This window comes from Oculina patagonica, chromosome 6 (assembly GCF_052425735.1).
Source record: "Oculina patagonica isolate OP01 chromosome 6, crgOcupat, whole genome shotgun sequence".
Classification (NCBI taxonomy): Eukaryota; Metazoa; Cnidaria; class Anthozoa; order Scleractinia; family Oculinidae; genus Oculina; species Oculina patagonica.
In genome coordinates this window covers 17,476,338-17,493,484 of record NC_135763.1, presented here as the reverse complement: position 1 = coordinate 17,493,484, position 17,147 = coordinate 17,476,338, and the positions used below count along the sequence as shown (strand labels likewise).

The window sequence follows — 17,147 nt, the reverse complement described above, 5'->3', positions numbered from 1 at the left end:
GAATCGAGGAATGAAATTTCAGCTGTCTTTTATTGTTATTTTGTCTTTCTTGATTCATTTCCTTAAAATTGAAAACTGAAACAACATGCCTAAGCAAGCGTGCATTTGTTTTGTTTTGTTTTGTTTACCAAGGTAAATGTCAAGCGAAACAAAAACACGGGACATCTTGACTAGCAAAGGGAAAAACCCCTTCTGAAATTCGTCGGTTTTAAGTGGTCATCAATTATTATCAGCGCTTCCGTCAAAGCAGGCGTTTGTTTGAAGGTCGATAGGGTGACGAAATTTGGATCGTGATGTCTATTTTAGGTCATCCGCAAACGATATAAAGATGATTTAGATCACAGTTCTGGACAGTTATCTGCGCATACTACCAAAGCAAGCTACTGTCACTCTACGGAGTTAAAACCAAACCATTTCCATGGAATCCGGTAAGTCTCAGAGTTACATAGAGTAGGTTACACTGGATATGAAACTGAGTGACTGGAGAGCCAAATCAACGAGGAAAACCAAAAAGAGAAAAAAAACATTAATATGAAACGGAATTTCTTGCATAAAACTTGATTTAAGAAATTTGTTATATTTTTAATCATCGTTAAAAAGAACCCGTAAAGCGTTTCCTTAAAAAAATTCCGCACTTGTTTCTAGACTGTGTCGTGACATTCAAGACGTCCGTTACATGACACTCCGGAAATCGGTGGCGCCGGAAAATGGAAACCAAACGGAATTAACCGACTCGATAAGTTGTAAAAATGCATGGTCCACATGATCCAAAATGGCTTATATTATGTTTGGATAAGTGTGTAACCTCAAAAAAAATTGTCTGCGATTCGCTTGACTATTAAAAACTTCCCAGCAATTCGGAAAAAAAATTAAATGCATGAACATCTTCGCGGAAATTTCTTTCTTATTTCGCTATCGTACGCTGTGGCATTAAAATACAATATTCTACAAAACCGAAGTCAGTGTCGACAATTTTTAAATTTGCAAGCATCAGCAAATTTGCTGCCGGCAGGTAATTTGTAACTGAGAACTTGTTGCAGCATGCCCAACGTATCTGGTTCAAGGGAAAGTGATCGTACGCTTTTCCGATTAATCAACTTCAAAAAAAATGTGGATTGCTGACTTTATTTTACTATTTTTCGTAAGAAAAACAAGAATTTTTGTGATCAAAGTGAACCTGTTTTCAGTGACTTTATCTCAAAATACATTTCAACCATAGTTCGTATGGATTTTTCTAGGCGATCTTTCCGAACTGTAAGAAAAGAAACGATAAAAAAAAACAGTCGAGCTTTTAAAGCTTTCAAACAAACAACAAACAAATAAACAAACCAGTCACTATTTAAGTAGCCATTGCAAATTGCATGCGCCTGGGACGGATCGCGGAACAGAAGTATAATAAAAGCGATTTTATTAACAGTCCTTCCTTTTTGTTCACCTCTATTTTGAATACCTTCACAGTAATGAGTTATTCTTAGGATGATTACGAAGAAGAAGTTGTAACACGAACAATTTTTTTCCTCGATCCCTTCTTGCTTACTTTTTTGAGTTGGTTAAAAAGTGATGTTATTTTTTTGTCTTCCTTTCGTTTCATTGACGCGATGGGTTGTGCTAACAGACTTACAAATCTGCTGGGAAAGATAGGTGTACGATAATAAAGAACGGATTGTAACAATGAATTGCTGTTACTTTTAAGCTGCATTAGAAACAGCGAGCGATGAAGATCACGAATCAAGTCTCTATCAAGTCAGCGGCTGCTACAAAGTCCCTCCAAGCACCTCTCCTCCGCCTGTTCTGATTGAGCATTGTTGTTTGAGGGCTCCTGGTAACACATGGAATATTGCTGTCAAATGCCGACCACTGCTGAGCCACTGCAAAGGAAAGACTCAAAAGACAAGCTGGAGAAATATTACCGAGGTCTACCCCAAAGCCAAAGTAAAAGAGAAGCATAACGACATTGAAGTGATTCTACCACCACTGCAGGAAGACATTGAAATTGCAGCTTTTGGAATTCCAGGAAATGACGACCAGAAACGAATGCAAATGGCGATCTTTGGAAAAAAACCAACACAAGGAAGAGACTGGAAAATTCGGGTTTATCTTATAGATGATTCAACAATAGCTTTTAAGGTAACGAATTATAACTGAAATCAGTGATTCGCAAATGCTCTCAAAATTTTGTTCAGCTACATTAGCATTACTGATGAGCTTTGCGAATAGTAACATCGTACACATTTGTTTCTCTTTTTAACAGAACGTTTGCCAGAAAGAAGAAGAACTGGGAAACAGATTACTGACAGCTCTCGCTGGATTGTTTGTGTCTAACAGTGATGAAGACATCAGAATTGAGTTTACTGCTCTGGAACCAGGATGGCAGATCAAAGGAAACAAAGAGAAGGTATGCATAGAAACACCCTTAGGTTGGATATCTTTTTAATACGGTTCTTTCAGTCAAATGGCTTTTTAATCCCTTGCTTGCTTCTCCGAAATGACAGTCAATTTACGGATCTCCTTTATTACTTACAACTATGGCATAGACCGTGTTAGAAGTAATGTTTTTTACCAAGAACATTGACCGCTAGATACGACAAAGCGCTATATCTCTTTTGATATCTTCCCAAGCCCCCCTTGGATCGCAAACAAAAGTAAAGAGACCAGTAACACAACTAATGGTTAGAAACCTTTATTGACAATAATTATGTTCTTTTTTTTTTGCAGACGATAAAATCAAACGATGTATGGCACACGCCTGAAAACGCCACAGATTTCCCTCGTTGCCATTTTGACATCATTCACGTTGACAAAACTAAGCAATCATTTTTCTGTGGAATAACAGCATCACATGAAAAAGACCGGGCTAACAGCGAAGTTGTGGCATATTTTGAGCATGTAAGTTAATGATCATAAATTAACGATATTAATACAAACTGATGGAAGCGGGGAGAGGGGGAGAAGGAGGGGAAAAGGAACTTGGAAGTGCACATGCATGGCAAACGCATTCAACGTAAATTGTAAATGACGTGCAGAAAACAAATAAAGTGAACGTAAACCAGACAACCTGAGAAGAAAAAAGCGAAAATTAATGTTAGTCATGCAAATTGTGCCCTGATGGATAATTTGAGAACCAAATGGTGTTAGATGAAAAGAAAACAAGATGATGAAATTAGGAATAACGAAACTGTACAAAAAGTATAAAAGTAAGAACATTTTTTATTTTCATTTATTCAGGAGAGAGGTAAAGAAATCAGCAAACCTTCTGACGCCTTACAGTCACTGAAAAACACTTCTTTTTACATCTCAAACGGTAAGATATGAAACACACAGTATAAAGACTATAAATAATTCCTGCGAAAATTAGTACGCCAAGCAAGCATAAGCCTACAAAGACCACGCATATTTGGCAGGTATCTCACAGATTGTACACCTTTTTGTCTGGACTAAATTGTCATGCATTCCTGAATACAAAATGTGATGTGCTTTAATATGTTATGCATTACAAATAACGACACTTGTAACGATTCCATGACGAGAGACGTTAATTTACTGTTGTGCATAAAGGGACAAAGTGCTAATTATCAAATAATTCGTCATTGTAGATTCAAATGTCTGGCTACCATTGTTCTTCGTTCTTGCCTCAGGATTCAAAAGTACACGCTTAAAAGATAAGAGGGCTCCTGGTAACACATGGAATATTGCTGTCAAATGCCGACCACTGCTGAGCCACTGCAAAGGAAAGACTCAAAAGACAAGCTGGAGAAATGTTACCGAGGTCTACCCCAAAGACAAAGTAAAAGAGAAGCATAACGACATTGAAGTGATTCTACCACCACTGCAGGAAGACATTGAAATTGCAGCTTTTGGAATTCCAGGAAATGACGACCAGAAACGAATGCAAATGGCGATCTTTGGAAAAAAACCAACACAAGGAAAAGACTGGAAAATTCGGGTTTATCTTATAGATGATTCAACAATAGCTTTTAAGGTAACGAATTATAACTGAAATCAGTGATTCGCAAATGCTCTCAAAATTTTGTTCAGCTACATTAGCATTACTGATGAGCTTTGCGAATAGTAACATCGTACACATTTGTTTCTCTTTTTTAACAGAACGTTTGCCAGAAAGAAGAAGAACTGGGAAACAGATTACTGACAGCTCTCGCTGGATTGTTTGTGTCTAACAGTGATGAAGACATCAGAATTGAGTTTACTGCTCTGGAACCAGGATGGCAGATCAAAGGAAACAAAGAGAAGGTATGCATAGAAACACCCTTAGGTTGGATATCTTTTTAATACGGTTTTTTTTCTAGTTGGCACCCCAGAAATACTTTCAGTCAAATGGCTTTTTAATCCCTTGCTTGCTTCTCCGAAATGACAGTCAATTTACGGATCTCCTTTATTACTTACAACTATGGCATAGACCGTGTTAGAAGTAATGTTTTTTACCAAGAACATTGACCGCTAGATACGACAAAGCGCTATATCTCTTTTGATATCTTCCCAAGCCCCCCCTTGGATCGCAAACAAAAGTAAAGAGACCAGTAACACAACTAATGGTTAGAAACCTTTATTGACAATAATTATGTTCTTTTTTTTGCAGACGATAAAATCAAACGATGTATGGCACACGCCTGAAAACGCCACAGATTTCCCTCGTTGCCATTTTGACATCATTCACGTTGACAAAACTAAGCAATCATTTTTCTGTGGAATAACAGCATCACATGAAAAAGACCGGGCTAACAGCGAAGTTGTGGCATATTTTGAGCATGTAAGTTAATGATCATAAATTAACGATATTAATACAAACTGATGGAAGCGGGGAGAGGGGGAGAAGGAGGGGAAAAGGAACTTGGAAGTGCACATGCATGGCAAACGCATTCAACGTAAATTGTAAATGACGTGCAGAAAACAAATAAAGTGAACGTAAACCAGACAACCTGAGAAGAAAAAAGCGAAAATTAATGTTAGTCATGCAAATTGTGCCCTGATGGATAATTTGAGAACCAAATGGTGTTAGATGAAAAGAAAACAAGATGATGAAATTAGGAATAACGAAACTGTACAAAAAGTATAAAAGTAAGAACATTTTTTATTTTCATTTATTCAGGAGAGAGGTAAAGAAATCAGCAAACCTTCTGACGCCTTACAGTCACTGAAAAACACTTCTTTTTACATCTCAAACGGTAAGATATGAAACACACAGTATAAAGACTATAAATAATTCCTGCGAAAATTAGTACGCCAAGCAAGCAAAAGCCTACAAAGACCACGCATATTTGGCAGTATCTCACAGATTGTACACCTTTTTGTCTGGAATAAATTGTCATGCATTCCTGAGTACAAAATGTGATGTGCTTTATTATGTTATGCATTACAAATAACGACACTTGTAACGATTCCATGACGAGAGACGTTAATTTACTGTTGTGCATAAAGGGACAAAGTGCTAATTATCAAATAATTCGTCATTGTAGACATTGTAGATACAAATGTCTGGCTACCATTGTTCTTCGTTCTTGCCTCAGGATTCAAAAGTACACGCTTAAAAGGTAAGGTCAAACACCCCATAACTCTATGTTCTGCCGGCTGGAATTATTAACCCCTACCCATTGTTTACTTCCAGTATCTAATCCCTACCCATCTTATTCACTCCAAACGATTAAATTTATTTAGTTCCCATCGCAGACTGCAATCGCGAAACAATATCAATACCTTAAAATTGAAATTTGAAATGGCTGAAACAGAATATCTTAGCTTAAAGAAAAAAAGGACCTCTTAAACCTACAAGGCAATGTAAAACAAATGAAGAAAGAAACACGCATCCTTTTCCTCTCAGTCCATCTTTTCTAGATCGCTCAAATTTTATTTTTTCTTTCTCAACAGGATCAATCCCACATTTTGACATTATACAACAACTGAGAAAGCCAAGCTACACACTGAGTGAACTAGAAGTGATATAACAAGAAATTAACTGAAAGAAAACTCACATTGATATGGATTTACGAATGAACTGACGAACAAACTTAACTATATTCTAAAACAAATGAAAGTTGGTTTTCCACGAGTCATTAAATATCAAAATAATGCACTGTGCTGAAGATACAATTTTTTCAAGATAAGGAAGGTAACTAAATGACACAAAAGGCAATAAAAGTACCAAGGAATAGTCTAATTCAATATTACAAGGTACTGCAAAACTTTGAAAAAAAAAAAACAGACAAACAAAAAAACAAAAAAAAAACGGCCATGTGGCATATTTTTATTTACTTTTAACTTCCATGACAAAATACTCTTTTACAACGCCAGAAAACATTTTTTTCATGACTATTTATTTCAATTTGCCTTATTTAGCGACTGTTAAATGAATCAACGCAAGATTTTTAGTATTTTAGTAAACGTAAGGGTTAGAATATTATGTTTCGTGCATTTGTGCGCAAATAAATACACTTGCTGAACGTATTACGAGCTAAAAATTTCTTCATACCGTACGGTATTCCAAATTTTTCGTTCATAATACGGTCAGTGCGTGCTTTTATTTGTGTAAGATTCACGCACTCCATACTCTAGCTGTTACAAGGAAAACCAGCTTCTATTTGATGAAAATAAAAGTCACATATGAACATGATCTTGTCTCTGTTTAATTGGGTGTTGTCAGCACTGGATGAGTAACCTTATACTTTAAGTTTGTAAGCAGAGTAAGATTTGCGGCCAGACCAAGGTACTCCTAGGGATTTTGAAACAAAGTGTACATTACCATTTCTTTCAAGGAAACCAAGAAATACTCTTGTATAATTATAAGGGAACTTACTTTTAACGGAAACTTCACGTTAATAGAAAAAAACAAACAAACAAACAAATTAGTTACAACTGAATTTATAAATGAGAAACAAGGGAATGCGCTTGCAAAGAACACAACACAAGGGCACTGGCAATACGGGCTTAACCTTTAAGTTCCCTTCCGTGTTAAAATTTACTCTTTACCCTCGTAATACTTAAATATAAGATCGCGAAAAAATGAATTGATCTGATCGCAAGTTTACATCGGTAGAAAGACACCATGTTAGCCGTTTGTAGCTTCAGTTAGATCTTTTAAGAACAGTTCGTATACATAATCCAAAAAATTTAAAAAATAACGCATACCTCAGGGCAACGATTCTTCAATCTATATAAAATAGCACGCAAATACGCAGAACATCACCACACCATTGTGATTGTCGCAATAAATAAATAAATAAATAAATAAGTAAATAATACACAAGTAAACAAATAAATAAATAAACGATTTAAAAATATACGTAGTTAAATAAATTAAATATACAGATAAGTTAGTTTAGATGTATGAATTCTCTGCTAAAACTTACGTAACGCGAAATAAGACACTTCATTTAAAACGTTCCTTCTGGCGAAGTGGGAGAATTTTTGCTGGTCTTTACTTATTAAATGTGTCTAGGTTATAGAGTTCACAAAGAATAGAAATGAATAGACTTCGAACACTTTTGAAATCTTATATACTGATAGTCACGTTAAATTATTTGCTTAAATCTTACTGCACTCCGCGATGGTCTAAGAACGAATTTATACGTCGCATTTTAGTCACTTTGATTGAAAGTCAAGTCCAAGAAAACTCACTGAAATCACTTCAATTAGAGAAATGCCCACACCTATAATTAAGTGCATGCATGCGCAACGCGTTGCCCTCTTGGTGTGTTACAATGTAGTCGAATGAAATAGTTCAACAGGACGTTTAAATTACTCCCAACCAGCACTACTTCAAATCATCTGAATGATGTGCACATTACCATTTGCACAGCCTACAACGGCAGATTTCCCATTTGATGCAATGTTCACAGCTGTTATCTCCGTGTTGTTTACGGTAAAGGTTCCTAACACTTTGTTAGATTTGACGTTCTGTAGCTTCACGACGCCTTCCTGAAGACTATAAACCAACAGTCCTTCCGAAATGCTTCTCAAAGTGGATTCACTATTAACCACACTCACACCAGAAAACTTGCCAGGAATTTGAAAAGTCTGAAGCGTCGATCCCTGCTTATCAATGAGCTGGATGACTGCTTCATCGACAACAGAGTAAGCAACGTTTGAGCCCCTTCTTCGCATACCGCTTTTAATTCTCTTAGCATCAGAAACATTTTTACGATATTGAACAAACGTCGCCAGATAGTCACAACCAACTTTCAGCTGACGACTTATAGAGGAATGCAAAGTCAACTGGACTTTCCAGTCTGTGTGGTTGTTAAGATCCCACATGTGTATGTCGGCGGGTCCCTTCATCCATTCCTGACTGCTGTTTTGTCTTGGTACACTTATTGCCACAAGTCTACCGCAAGTGCTTGATATAGCTGCCTCTGTGATCTGTTGGCAGAGATACAAAAAAAACGCGGATTGAATACTGGATTAAGCAGAAGGTTATTGCTGAAAGAGCTTTTGCGTCTGAGATATTTGTGCGGCTTTTAAAATACTTTAGGTCTGGGGCTTACTTTTGAGAGGGTAGGAGTATTTTTCAAATTTTACGGTATTAAGTGCGACTTCCTAGAATTATCAACCAGACAGCAGCACAAATGGAATGCACGTTTTCGCTAATATTTTGCCCATAGATAGGTCCTGGTGAGAAACTAAACGGACCGTAGTTAGTTTTTCCTAATACATTTTTCTTTCGTAGAAATATGTCAAAAAAGATTTCGCCCCAATTGGGCTCAAAATCCACTTCCGGTTTGACTGATTTTTTTGAAAATTTGATCGCCTCGCGCATTTTACTGCCGCTGTTTATGGATCTTTCAATAGTATTTATATTCTCTTTAGGTCTTCATTGTATGACTGAGCGAAAAATAAAACAATTCGAGATTAATTTTGAGCCTGAAATGGGGATAAAATGATAGGCAAAATTTGCAATTGGGTCGCGAGCGAAATTATGCAGTAAAACTTTGCCATTTTTTTCTATGTGCGATAACTTAAAATAACGTGAATATACATTTTATGGGTTAAAGAGACACCCATCTGATAGGATATCTTAAAAATCTCTGGGAAAAAGGTTTTAAGTGGCCCGCTTTGGTCTGTACTTATTACTAATTTCGCCGAAAATCTGCCGTTTTAGCGTGACAGGAATTACGTGACAAGGCTAGTAAAGCGCGAGGGAAATTATCTTTTTGAAACAAATACTTTCAAACAACCCAAGTATAGAAACGGTCATGTGCTAAACTCTTTGAAAAGGTAAAAGCAATAATAGATTTTCCCTTTACCCGTTTTGAAATAATTGCGTGATCTTAACACGCTCTTTATCACAACATGCTAGACGGCTCGTCGGTAAGGTTTAAGCTAGCGAAATTCTGTGTTAGTAGTTTTAAGCTGTTAACCCCTCGATCATTTTCAAAAACCGGTCGTATAAATAAAAAGCATTCTCAGTTCAATTATAAAACGTAACAATGAGTCAATGTTGTTTGGTTTATTTCTTTACGTGATCTGAAGGACCCTGAAGGGAACTAGCAAATAATTAAATTATAAGTATTTGCCGCCGGAGTGCAATGATGTTGATTTTGTTCGTTAATGCGTTGTTGTTTCTTTTTGTATCAGATTGCCGATATTTTCCCAATTATTATCCTATAAGCGAAGCAAAATATAAAGCAAAAAAAATGTTGGTTAGAATTATTTACTAACAGGTATCAACACTGAAGGTATTACTGAGGACTATAAACACCTTTATGGTATAAGATCTAACAGAAAAATACAATTGCCTTATAGTTTTTTAAGTTATATTCAGAGTTCTACGTTTTTTAGCCCGAATAGTACATTTCAATGAACTGAAACTTCGAATATGATTAGCGCCAGAATTCAACGCAATATTTGGATCAGTCCTAAATCGATTTTACTTGCGATAAGAAATTGTTAAATTAAATTATCTAAGTTTGAAAACACGTCCTTATCCGAAATTCCTCACTTCAGTAAACACGACTCTTCGAACAAGATGAATGCTTGTTGTTCTTTTAAGTCATTAGTTGGTGGTCAGTGCTCCTTTGATCGCAGAGACAGAAAGCAGTCTACGGAGATCGTCCCACTTTTATCGTGCACTAAAAATGTAGCACAACTCTTTTATTCCTTGTGGAAAGTGAAATTGAGTTAATACTTGCTCGTGCGGCGATGTTTAACACTCCACAAAATTCGGTGATGACTGTTTGCCCATCACTCGCTCTCCCTTGGTCTCGGCTGGACAAGAGGAACCGAAAGATGTAGGGTCCTCAAGATAATTCTAATAAAATGGTGAGAGGAAAATATCCAAAAGCCGAAAGAGGGGTAAAAAGACTTCTCGAAGTTAATTCTATAAGAACGGGACATTTGGTTCCCGTTGGATCAGGTAGATATCGACTTCTCACTCGGGTTATCGCTTCTTGTCTTATACAGGCATTTCAAAAACGTCTGATAGTTTTCCTTCTGTTTGCATAAGGTATGTGCAGATCATGCAGGGAAATTTTGAGTTCAGCGTCCAAAAAGAGAACTGTTGTCAAAATTAGCAGCAAAGAACTCGCCTCCACTTGTCGACATAATAACAAGGAAGAAGAAGTTGTGAGTCAAATGAAAGAGTTGACATTCAGGGTAAGAAAAATGTGACAATGATAAGCCTTTACTTAAAAGAAATCCATGCCGTTTTAAGCAAGTGAAAATTTATTTATTTCGGACAAAATGAGAAAATATATATAAAGGCATGACCACCTCTTGGGGGTGGGGGGAGGGGATATTTGGGATTTCGAGTGACGGGGATGATCGGATGGGGGACACAATCAAGACCCAAAAAACCTAGGGCTTCCTTATCCTTAAAAGTTTAAATTAAAGGAGTAATGGTGTAAACAAAAAAAAAAAAAATTCACGATTAAGATTAGAGCATGTTAAGAGCCTGTTTACATGAAAGATTTGTTTTTAATTCGCCCCCTTGTTATGATCTACAGTCAACCCTCGCCTTACGGACACCCCGCTATTGCGGACACTGATATACGGAAATACTGAGCACTGAACGACGCCCCGAGCGTGTCCAGTAAAACGAGAGTTAATCTACGGGAAATGTAAAATTTAAATTTTTTATAGTGGTCATCACTTACTTCATCACTTAGTCTATTCTCCCTCTCACTTACTTCCCCAGCAACACTTGATGGCAGTGACAGGTGAAGCGTATTAATGATGATATGTTTGACCTACTGACTGATCGTTTGCTTGCTTGATTGATTGATTGACTGATGGATCTGACTGATTGACTGATGGCTCCAGTGAACATTGATCACTGACAATATATCGCAAATGACGAATCGTTGGCCATTCGAATAAAGAGGTTCATCCCCCGCCATTCCGGTTGATTCATAGGTTTTTATTGGTCTTCATGTAGTTGTACGCGGCATTGCGCTTAGGGGCGTAAAATAGTAAAGTGGATTTATTTAAATTATCTGCCATTGCGTTTTTTAGGAAATCAGTACAGTAACAGACAAAGTCATTCACGAGTACCCCAGTTACAGAGGCGAGGTCAGCATTTTTAACCGATACCCCGGGTCTATGCCTCTCCGTCTTGTGCACCTGCCAAAAAACTCCTGTCGAAGGTCATCTGTAATTTGCGCCAGAGACTAATCCTATTCGACTTCTTTAGACACCCTGGTGACGTCGGCGAAAGAACAAACGTTACTATGTAAAGAAGGCGAGTGAGGCTGTAGCCGCCTCATTGGAAGTTATAGCTGGCGAAGATTCTGATAAATTGTGGGACAAACTGGTCTCTTCAAAGGCAATAAATCAGCATTTTCCCTCAACATCCTCAGAAACAAAAAAGTCATCTTTTTACTGTCTTAGCGAATGCTACAAATGCTACCCAGTGGGATACAGTCGCAATGTCTATCTGGTTGGGTGGATTCAAACCTCGCACAGTATCGATTCTGCCAGACAGCACCTGCTGATCCATGGTAGAGGCTCTCCTGTTCCTAAACCTATCCAGAAGAGAATGTACGTTTCCCCGGAAATGGTTGACCACTTCATTTGTTTCATAACCAGTCAGCACATCATTCAAGATTTACCATTTGGACAGAAAAACCTTACTTTGAGTTCCGGTGAAGTGATCGCAGTACCCAATGTTATCAGGACGTGATGATTCCAGAACGTATAGCACAGAATATCAAGAGTACTGCAAGGAGTCAGGCATAACCTGCTTGAGCCGAAGCTCTTTGCTTCGAATTCTTGACGTCTGTTCTGCCTCCGTGAGGAAATCCTTACAAGGTCTGGACTACATCACTGCTTCTGGCGCGAAAGCGTTTGAGGAACTTGAAATTGTGGCTGAGCGACTGGGAGAGCTTGGAATGGGTATGTCCTGGGCGAAACAAAGAAAGGAGCAACTGAAATTGGCCAAGCGTTACCTGAAAAGTGACTTCACGGTAAGGACAACAAATAACCCTTGAAACATGGTAACAGCTTTGAGACTAACACGTGCTTGTTTTTAAAGCGTAATTTCTCATACGATCCTCTTTGATTTTTTAAGGTACATGTTTCTGAGTCGTCGACTGTCCCAGACCATTGTAGATGTTTTGCGCTCAGTGATGCCAAATGCTCCGAATACCAGGGAGAATGTAGTCATATCCATGATGGGGTGTGTGATCGTTGCAGCCTGGTGGAGGTGAGCATTGGAGAAATAGAAGACGCCCTTAAGCTAATTGCAACAGAAAGCGAAGAAATGGACGAGTTGACCTTTAACACTGAACAAGCAAGGCGTAGCATCAGTGCCTGGAAAGCTCACCTTCTTCGTGCAGTTAACCAAGATGAGGCCAGAGTCGATGTAATGGAAATGTTAGAGGAAAATTCTGTTTTCTTGGTCCAAGATTGGGCCATGAAGTTCCTTCCCAGAAAGTATAGAGAAAGTCAAAGCGACTGGTTTGCCAAGCGAGGGATACCTTGGCACATCACAGTGGCACTAAGGCAGCGACCAAACCGACAAATCGAGACGATGGCATTCGTGCACATTTTTCAAGCTTGCAACCAGGACAGTCACTCAGTGCTTGACATAATGGCGGATGTTCTCACAAAGTTAAAGATTGGTATGCCAAACCTTGAATCAGTATTCTACAGACAGGACAACGCGGGGTGCTATCACTGTGTTTCGACCATTGTTGGTGCTAAAGTGGTAGCAGATAAAGCCGGTGTTACCTTGAAGAGAATGGATTTTTCGGATCCACAAGGTGGCAAGGGAGCATGTGACCGAAAAGCGGCGACCATTAAATCCCACATGCAAATCTACCTCAATGAAGGCAATGACATTGAGGTAGAAACGCCTCAGTTGCAAACGCAGAAAGCCGTCAGATGGGAAGGTGTTAGTTTTGTTAACAACATCCAGTATGAAAGCGATTGTTTGAGGGTGTGAAGGGCATACGGAATTGGCCCGGGAAAATTAATTCCTTGGAGCAAATTCCAGGTGACTGATAGCGATGGCGAACGTCACTTGATTGTCGATATCGGAACTGATCGTGAAAGGAGCACTCATTTGCCATTTGTCGATTTGAAACCTCGGAAGGTTAAATGCCCTGCAGAAGTTACCTCGTCTGACGGCGATGATGACGGAAGTGCCAGCGACGAGGGAAACGCCAATTCTGGATTGTTTTCTTGTCCTGAAGAAGGTTGCATCATGACATATCAAAGGTACTCCAGTCTTGAGCAACACCTTCAATGTGGAAAGCACAAACGTGCTTTGGAACAGGAGACACTTCTGGACAGAGCAATGCTAAGGTATGCCTATGAGCTTGAAAAGGGTGGATCCAAAGTCGAGGAACTAGGCGACGTGGCGTGCCTCGGAAAAGATAGCAGTTGTGATGTTCAGAATCCTCCTATGTCCATGGGCTGGGCGCTCAAGAGTTCCTTTGTTGGGAAAAGATTCAATTCCAATCAAAAAGATTACCTCATAAAGAAATTTGAGATAGGGCAAAAAACAGGAAGAAAGCTTGACCCGGCCACTGTGTCCAAAGAAATGAGGACTGCCAAAGATTCCAATGGCAATCGTCTGTTCACATTCAGCGAATTCCTGACAACGCAGCAAATCCGGGGCTTTTTTTCCAGACTGGCTGCCAAACGAAATGTTGATGTTGTGACCGAGGAAGACGAGGAAGAAGAGATCTGTGCGCGCCATGAAGAAGCGTTAAGTGAGATGCGCAGAGATGTGTCCAATTTAGTAGCTCTTCAGCATCCCATTATGCATGACACTTATAACATCTGCGAGCTTGCCTCCAGTGGCAAACTTGCAGCTACTTTTCGTGTTACCGTTTTGCGCGACATCTGCATCTTTCTAGGCATTGATGTTTCAAATGTCACGATAACCCGCAAGAAGCCTTACATCGATAAGCTTCAAGAGGTGGTGAAATCTTGTACCTGCTACAAGTGAAAGCCTACAAAGAAGCCGCATTTTCTCCGTCCAATGTTAAAGTATTGACAAATGCGTTATCTCATCATTTAAAGAAGATCATTTTGTAACAGTATTAAGTATTAAGTAGAAGCTTTCTCGGTATTTTTAAAATAGTTAAAACTATTAGCACCCTGCTCCATACTCCTTTCAGATATTTTATCTTCCACAATCTGGTTGCCTTGACCCCACCCGGCTCCAGCCTTGTTTAAAAAGTGCAAACTTTCAAGCTAAGCCCTGCTTAAAACAGGCTTAGAGCGTTAGGGGGGGGGGGGGGGCTTTCACAATGAAATATCACCCAAATGCGACAGAAAACGCTATGTGTAGACAGCAAAAGGGGAACAAAGGGGACGCCAAAGAAGCGGTGAAGAAGGTGGGCCTTTCCCTTCCTATAAGAGGGATGGTATGTGGAGTCTAGTAGGTACTGCTAAAAAAGCTATTTTTCTCCGCTTTATCAACAGCGAGGTAACATGTCTACAAATATAATGTGTTTTTAATATGAAATACTAATTGGCAATATCTAGCGATATTGGTGCTTCCCATGTTATGATCATGATAACTTGACCCAAAAGAAACCTTACATCGATAAGCTTCAAGGGGTAATGAAGTCTGGTACCTGCTTCAAGTGAAAACCAGCAAAGTTCGTGCTTTACATACACGTAGGTTTTCGCAATATTTTAAAACTCCGCTCTGTAAGCCCTTTAAAACACCCCCCGTCCTTCCCGGCCACTGATATGCCACAGGCTCGTTGCAATAATCCCACCTACGAATTTGTAAATTTTAAAACAATGTTGATTTCCTTATGGAACTGAAACCGCTTTATGTGGACAGCAGGATGGGAGGTAAGCATTTGAGTCTAGTTGGCACTGATTTTAGGTGAAAGTAGAGTTGAAAATACTTGGCAATTTTCAGTGGTCTATACTAGAACAGAAATATTACTAGATCTAAAAATATCCCTACAATGATCATGCATGAACGAAAGGAGTGAAAGAAGGGACATCTATAAATGTATGCCTAGAAAGGCATACTTTGTTTCCAATATTCCCGGAATATTGTGTGCTATTCCATGTTACCTTTCATAGTTGATTCCGTGCCAAAGCTAAATGCTGTGAATTCTCTATCTAGCCAAAAGATTTGAACTGCTAGCAGATCCTTTTATAATAATTTCATATCCTTGTAAGTGACAGTTAATTTCACCATAAAAAATGGTAACAAATTGAAGTGTGAGAAACCATTGTAAGTTGGTTAGTTACGCTATTAAATCTGCCATTTGTATTAAGTGTTTTTGAGGATTATTAAATGAAGTATAAAAGGAGCGACAAAAATTATCATTTCTCTTGTAGCAGAACGCCCTGGTCACAAACTCTGTCATGAGTGGTGCAATAGGAAGGAAAAAATCTTAACTAAGCCCTTTTGAATTCTTCTGAATTACTTTAATGAAAAGTAGACAAAGCACGTACATTTGCCTGGTTCTGAATTTCAGCTGAAGAACACTTAACAGCACAGCCACTCGCGATATTGATATAAAACAAGTAAAAGTTTCTTTTCCATTTACATTTGGCATTTGGCATCTATCCTTTTCGTGTATTTTAAAATGATTAGATTATTTAAAATACAGGAAATTGTGAAACTGTCAGCGGGTATTGTGACAAGCAGTGTCACGCAATTGTTTACATTTTTTCTGATTTACGGCAAAACTAGTGATAAACAAAGGCCAAAGTGGGCCACTAAAAACCTTTTCCCCAGAGATTTTTTTGAGTATCTTATTAGATAAATGTCTAGTTAACCCATAAAAATTGTTTTTACGATATTTTAGGTTATCGCACATAGAAAAAAATGGCAGAGTTTTACTGCATAATTTCGCTTGCTACTCATTTGCAAATTTTGCCTTTGGATTTATCCCCGTTTCAGGCTAAAAATAAATCTCGATTTGTTTTATTTTTCGCTCAGTCATACACTAAATACCTAAAGACATTATAAATATTATTGAAATATCAATAAACAGCTGCAGTATAACGCACGAGACGATCAAACTTTCAATAAAATCAGTCAAACCGGAAGTTGATTTTGCGCCCAATTTGGGGCAAAATCTTTTTTTGCATATTTCTACGAAAGGAAGCTGTATTAGGAAAAACTAACTGCAGTCCGTTTAGTTTCTCACTAGGGCCTATCTATGGGCAAAATACGAGCGAAATCTATTTTTTCAATTTGTGCCGCCGAAAGGCGATATTAGTCGATTTTTGGAGAAAGCCTACTTAAGGTGGCTGGTAACGGTTTCCAGCACTTTCCACTCTTACTTTGACGGGTCAGTAATACAAATCTTTATCATTTGCTACATATGTATATTATCCCAATATTGGTGAATATGTTGTGATTATTTTCATGACGTCACTGGTTACTATAGCAACATACTAAACCTAATTTCGTTTATGTTATAACTCAAAAGCTCGATACCCCATTTTTTATTATTGAAATTGATTAGCATGTAAGAATTTTTGCAGTTAAAAAATTCTACGAAGTTTCGGCCACCTTAAAAAATTGAAAATTTAAGGTGGCTCTGAAACGGTTCGTAAATTTTTTTAACTTTGCAAATTGTATCTTCATGCTGTCAATGTTCAATAATAAAATGGGGTCATCGAGCTCGTTTTTGAGTATAAGCATTCCAATTAGGGTGTTTACGGTATACTTGCTATAGACAATGACGTCATGAAAATAATCACAAATATTTACA

At 38.2% G+C, this 17,147-nt stretch overlaps 2 protein-coding genes and 1 pseudogene across 4 annotated transcripts in view; 2 read left to right on the top strand and 1 right to left on the bottom strand.

Annotated features, from left to right (window-relative positions):
* Positions 1 to 282: 282 nt before the first annotated feature.
* Positions 283 to 6,622, top strand: LOC144658427 (uncharacterized). Of its 3 annotated transcripts, none has more exons than XM_078518823.1 (11): positions 283 to 428; positions 1,694 to 2,127; positions 2,252 to 2,395; positions 2,716 to 2,886; positions 3,226 to 3,301; positions 3,636 to 3,979; positions 4,105 to 4,248; positions 4,595 to 4,765; positions 5,105 to 5,180; positions 5,472 to 5,546; positions 5,881 to 6,622. In XM_078518823.1, the coding sequence occupies exons 1-11, from the start codon at positions 419 to 421 to the stop codon at positions 5,955 to 5,957; spliced, it is 1,722 nt and encodes a 573-aa protein (XP_078374949.1). In that variant the 5' UTR covers positions 283 to 418; the 3' UTR covers positions 5,958 to 6,622. The 3 variants fall into 3 exon arrangements, with proteins under 3 accessions (XP_078374949.1, XP_078374947.1, XP_078374946.1); XM_078518821.1 differs by having other exon boundaries at positions 3,594 to 3,979; positions 5,481 to 5,546; XM_078518820.1 differs by having other exon boundaries at positions 3,594 to 3,979.
* A 544-nt stretch (positions 6,623 to 7,166) lies between these two features.
* LOC144657076 (telomerase protein component 1-like) overlaps positions 7,167 to 17,147 on the bottom strand; it is a 32,041-nt gene continuing 22,060 nt past the window's right edge. The window contains exon 29 of the mRNA XM_078517372.1: positions 7,167 to 8,367. Within this exon, the coding sequence (XP_078373498.1) occupies positions 7,768 to 8,367 (600 nt within the window). The 3' untranslated portion in view covers positions 7,167 to 7,767. The remainder of the gene's footprint in view (positions 8,368 to 17,147) is intronic.
* On the top strand, positions 12,857 to 14,684 carry LOC144656064 (uncharacterized; annotated as a pseudogene).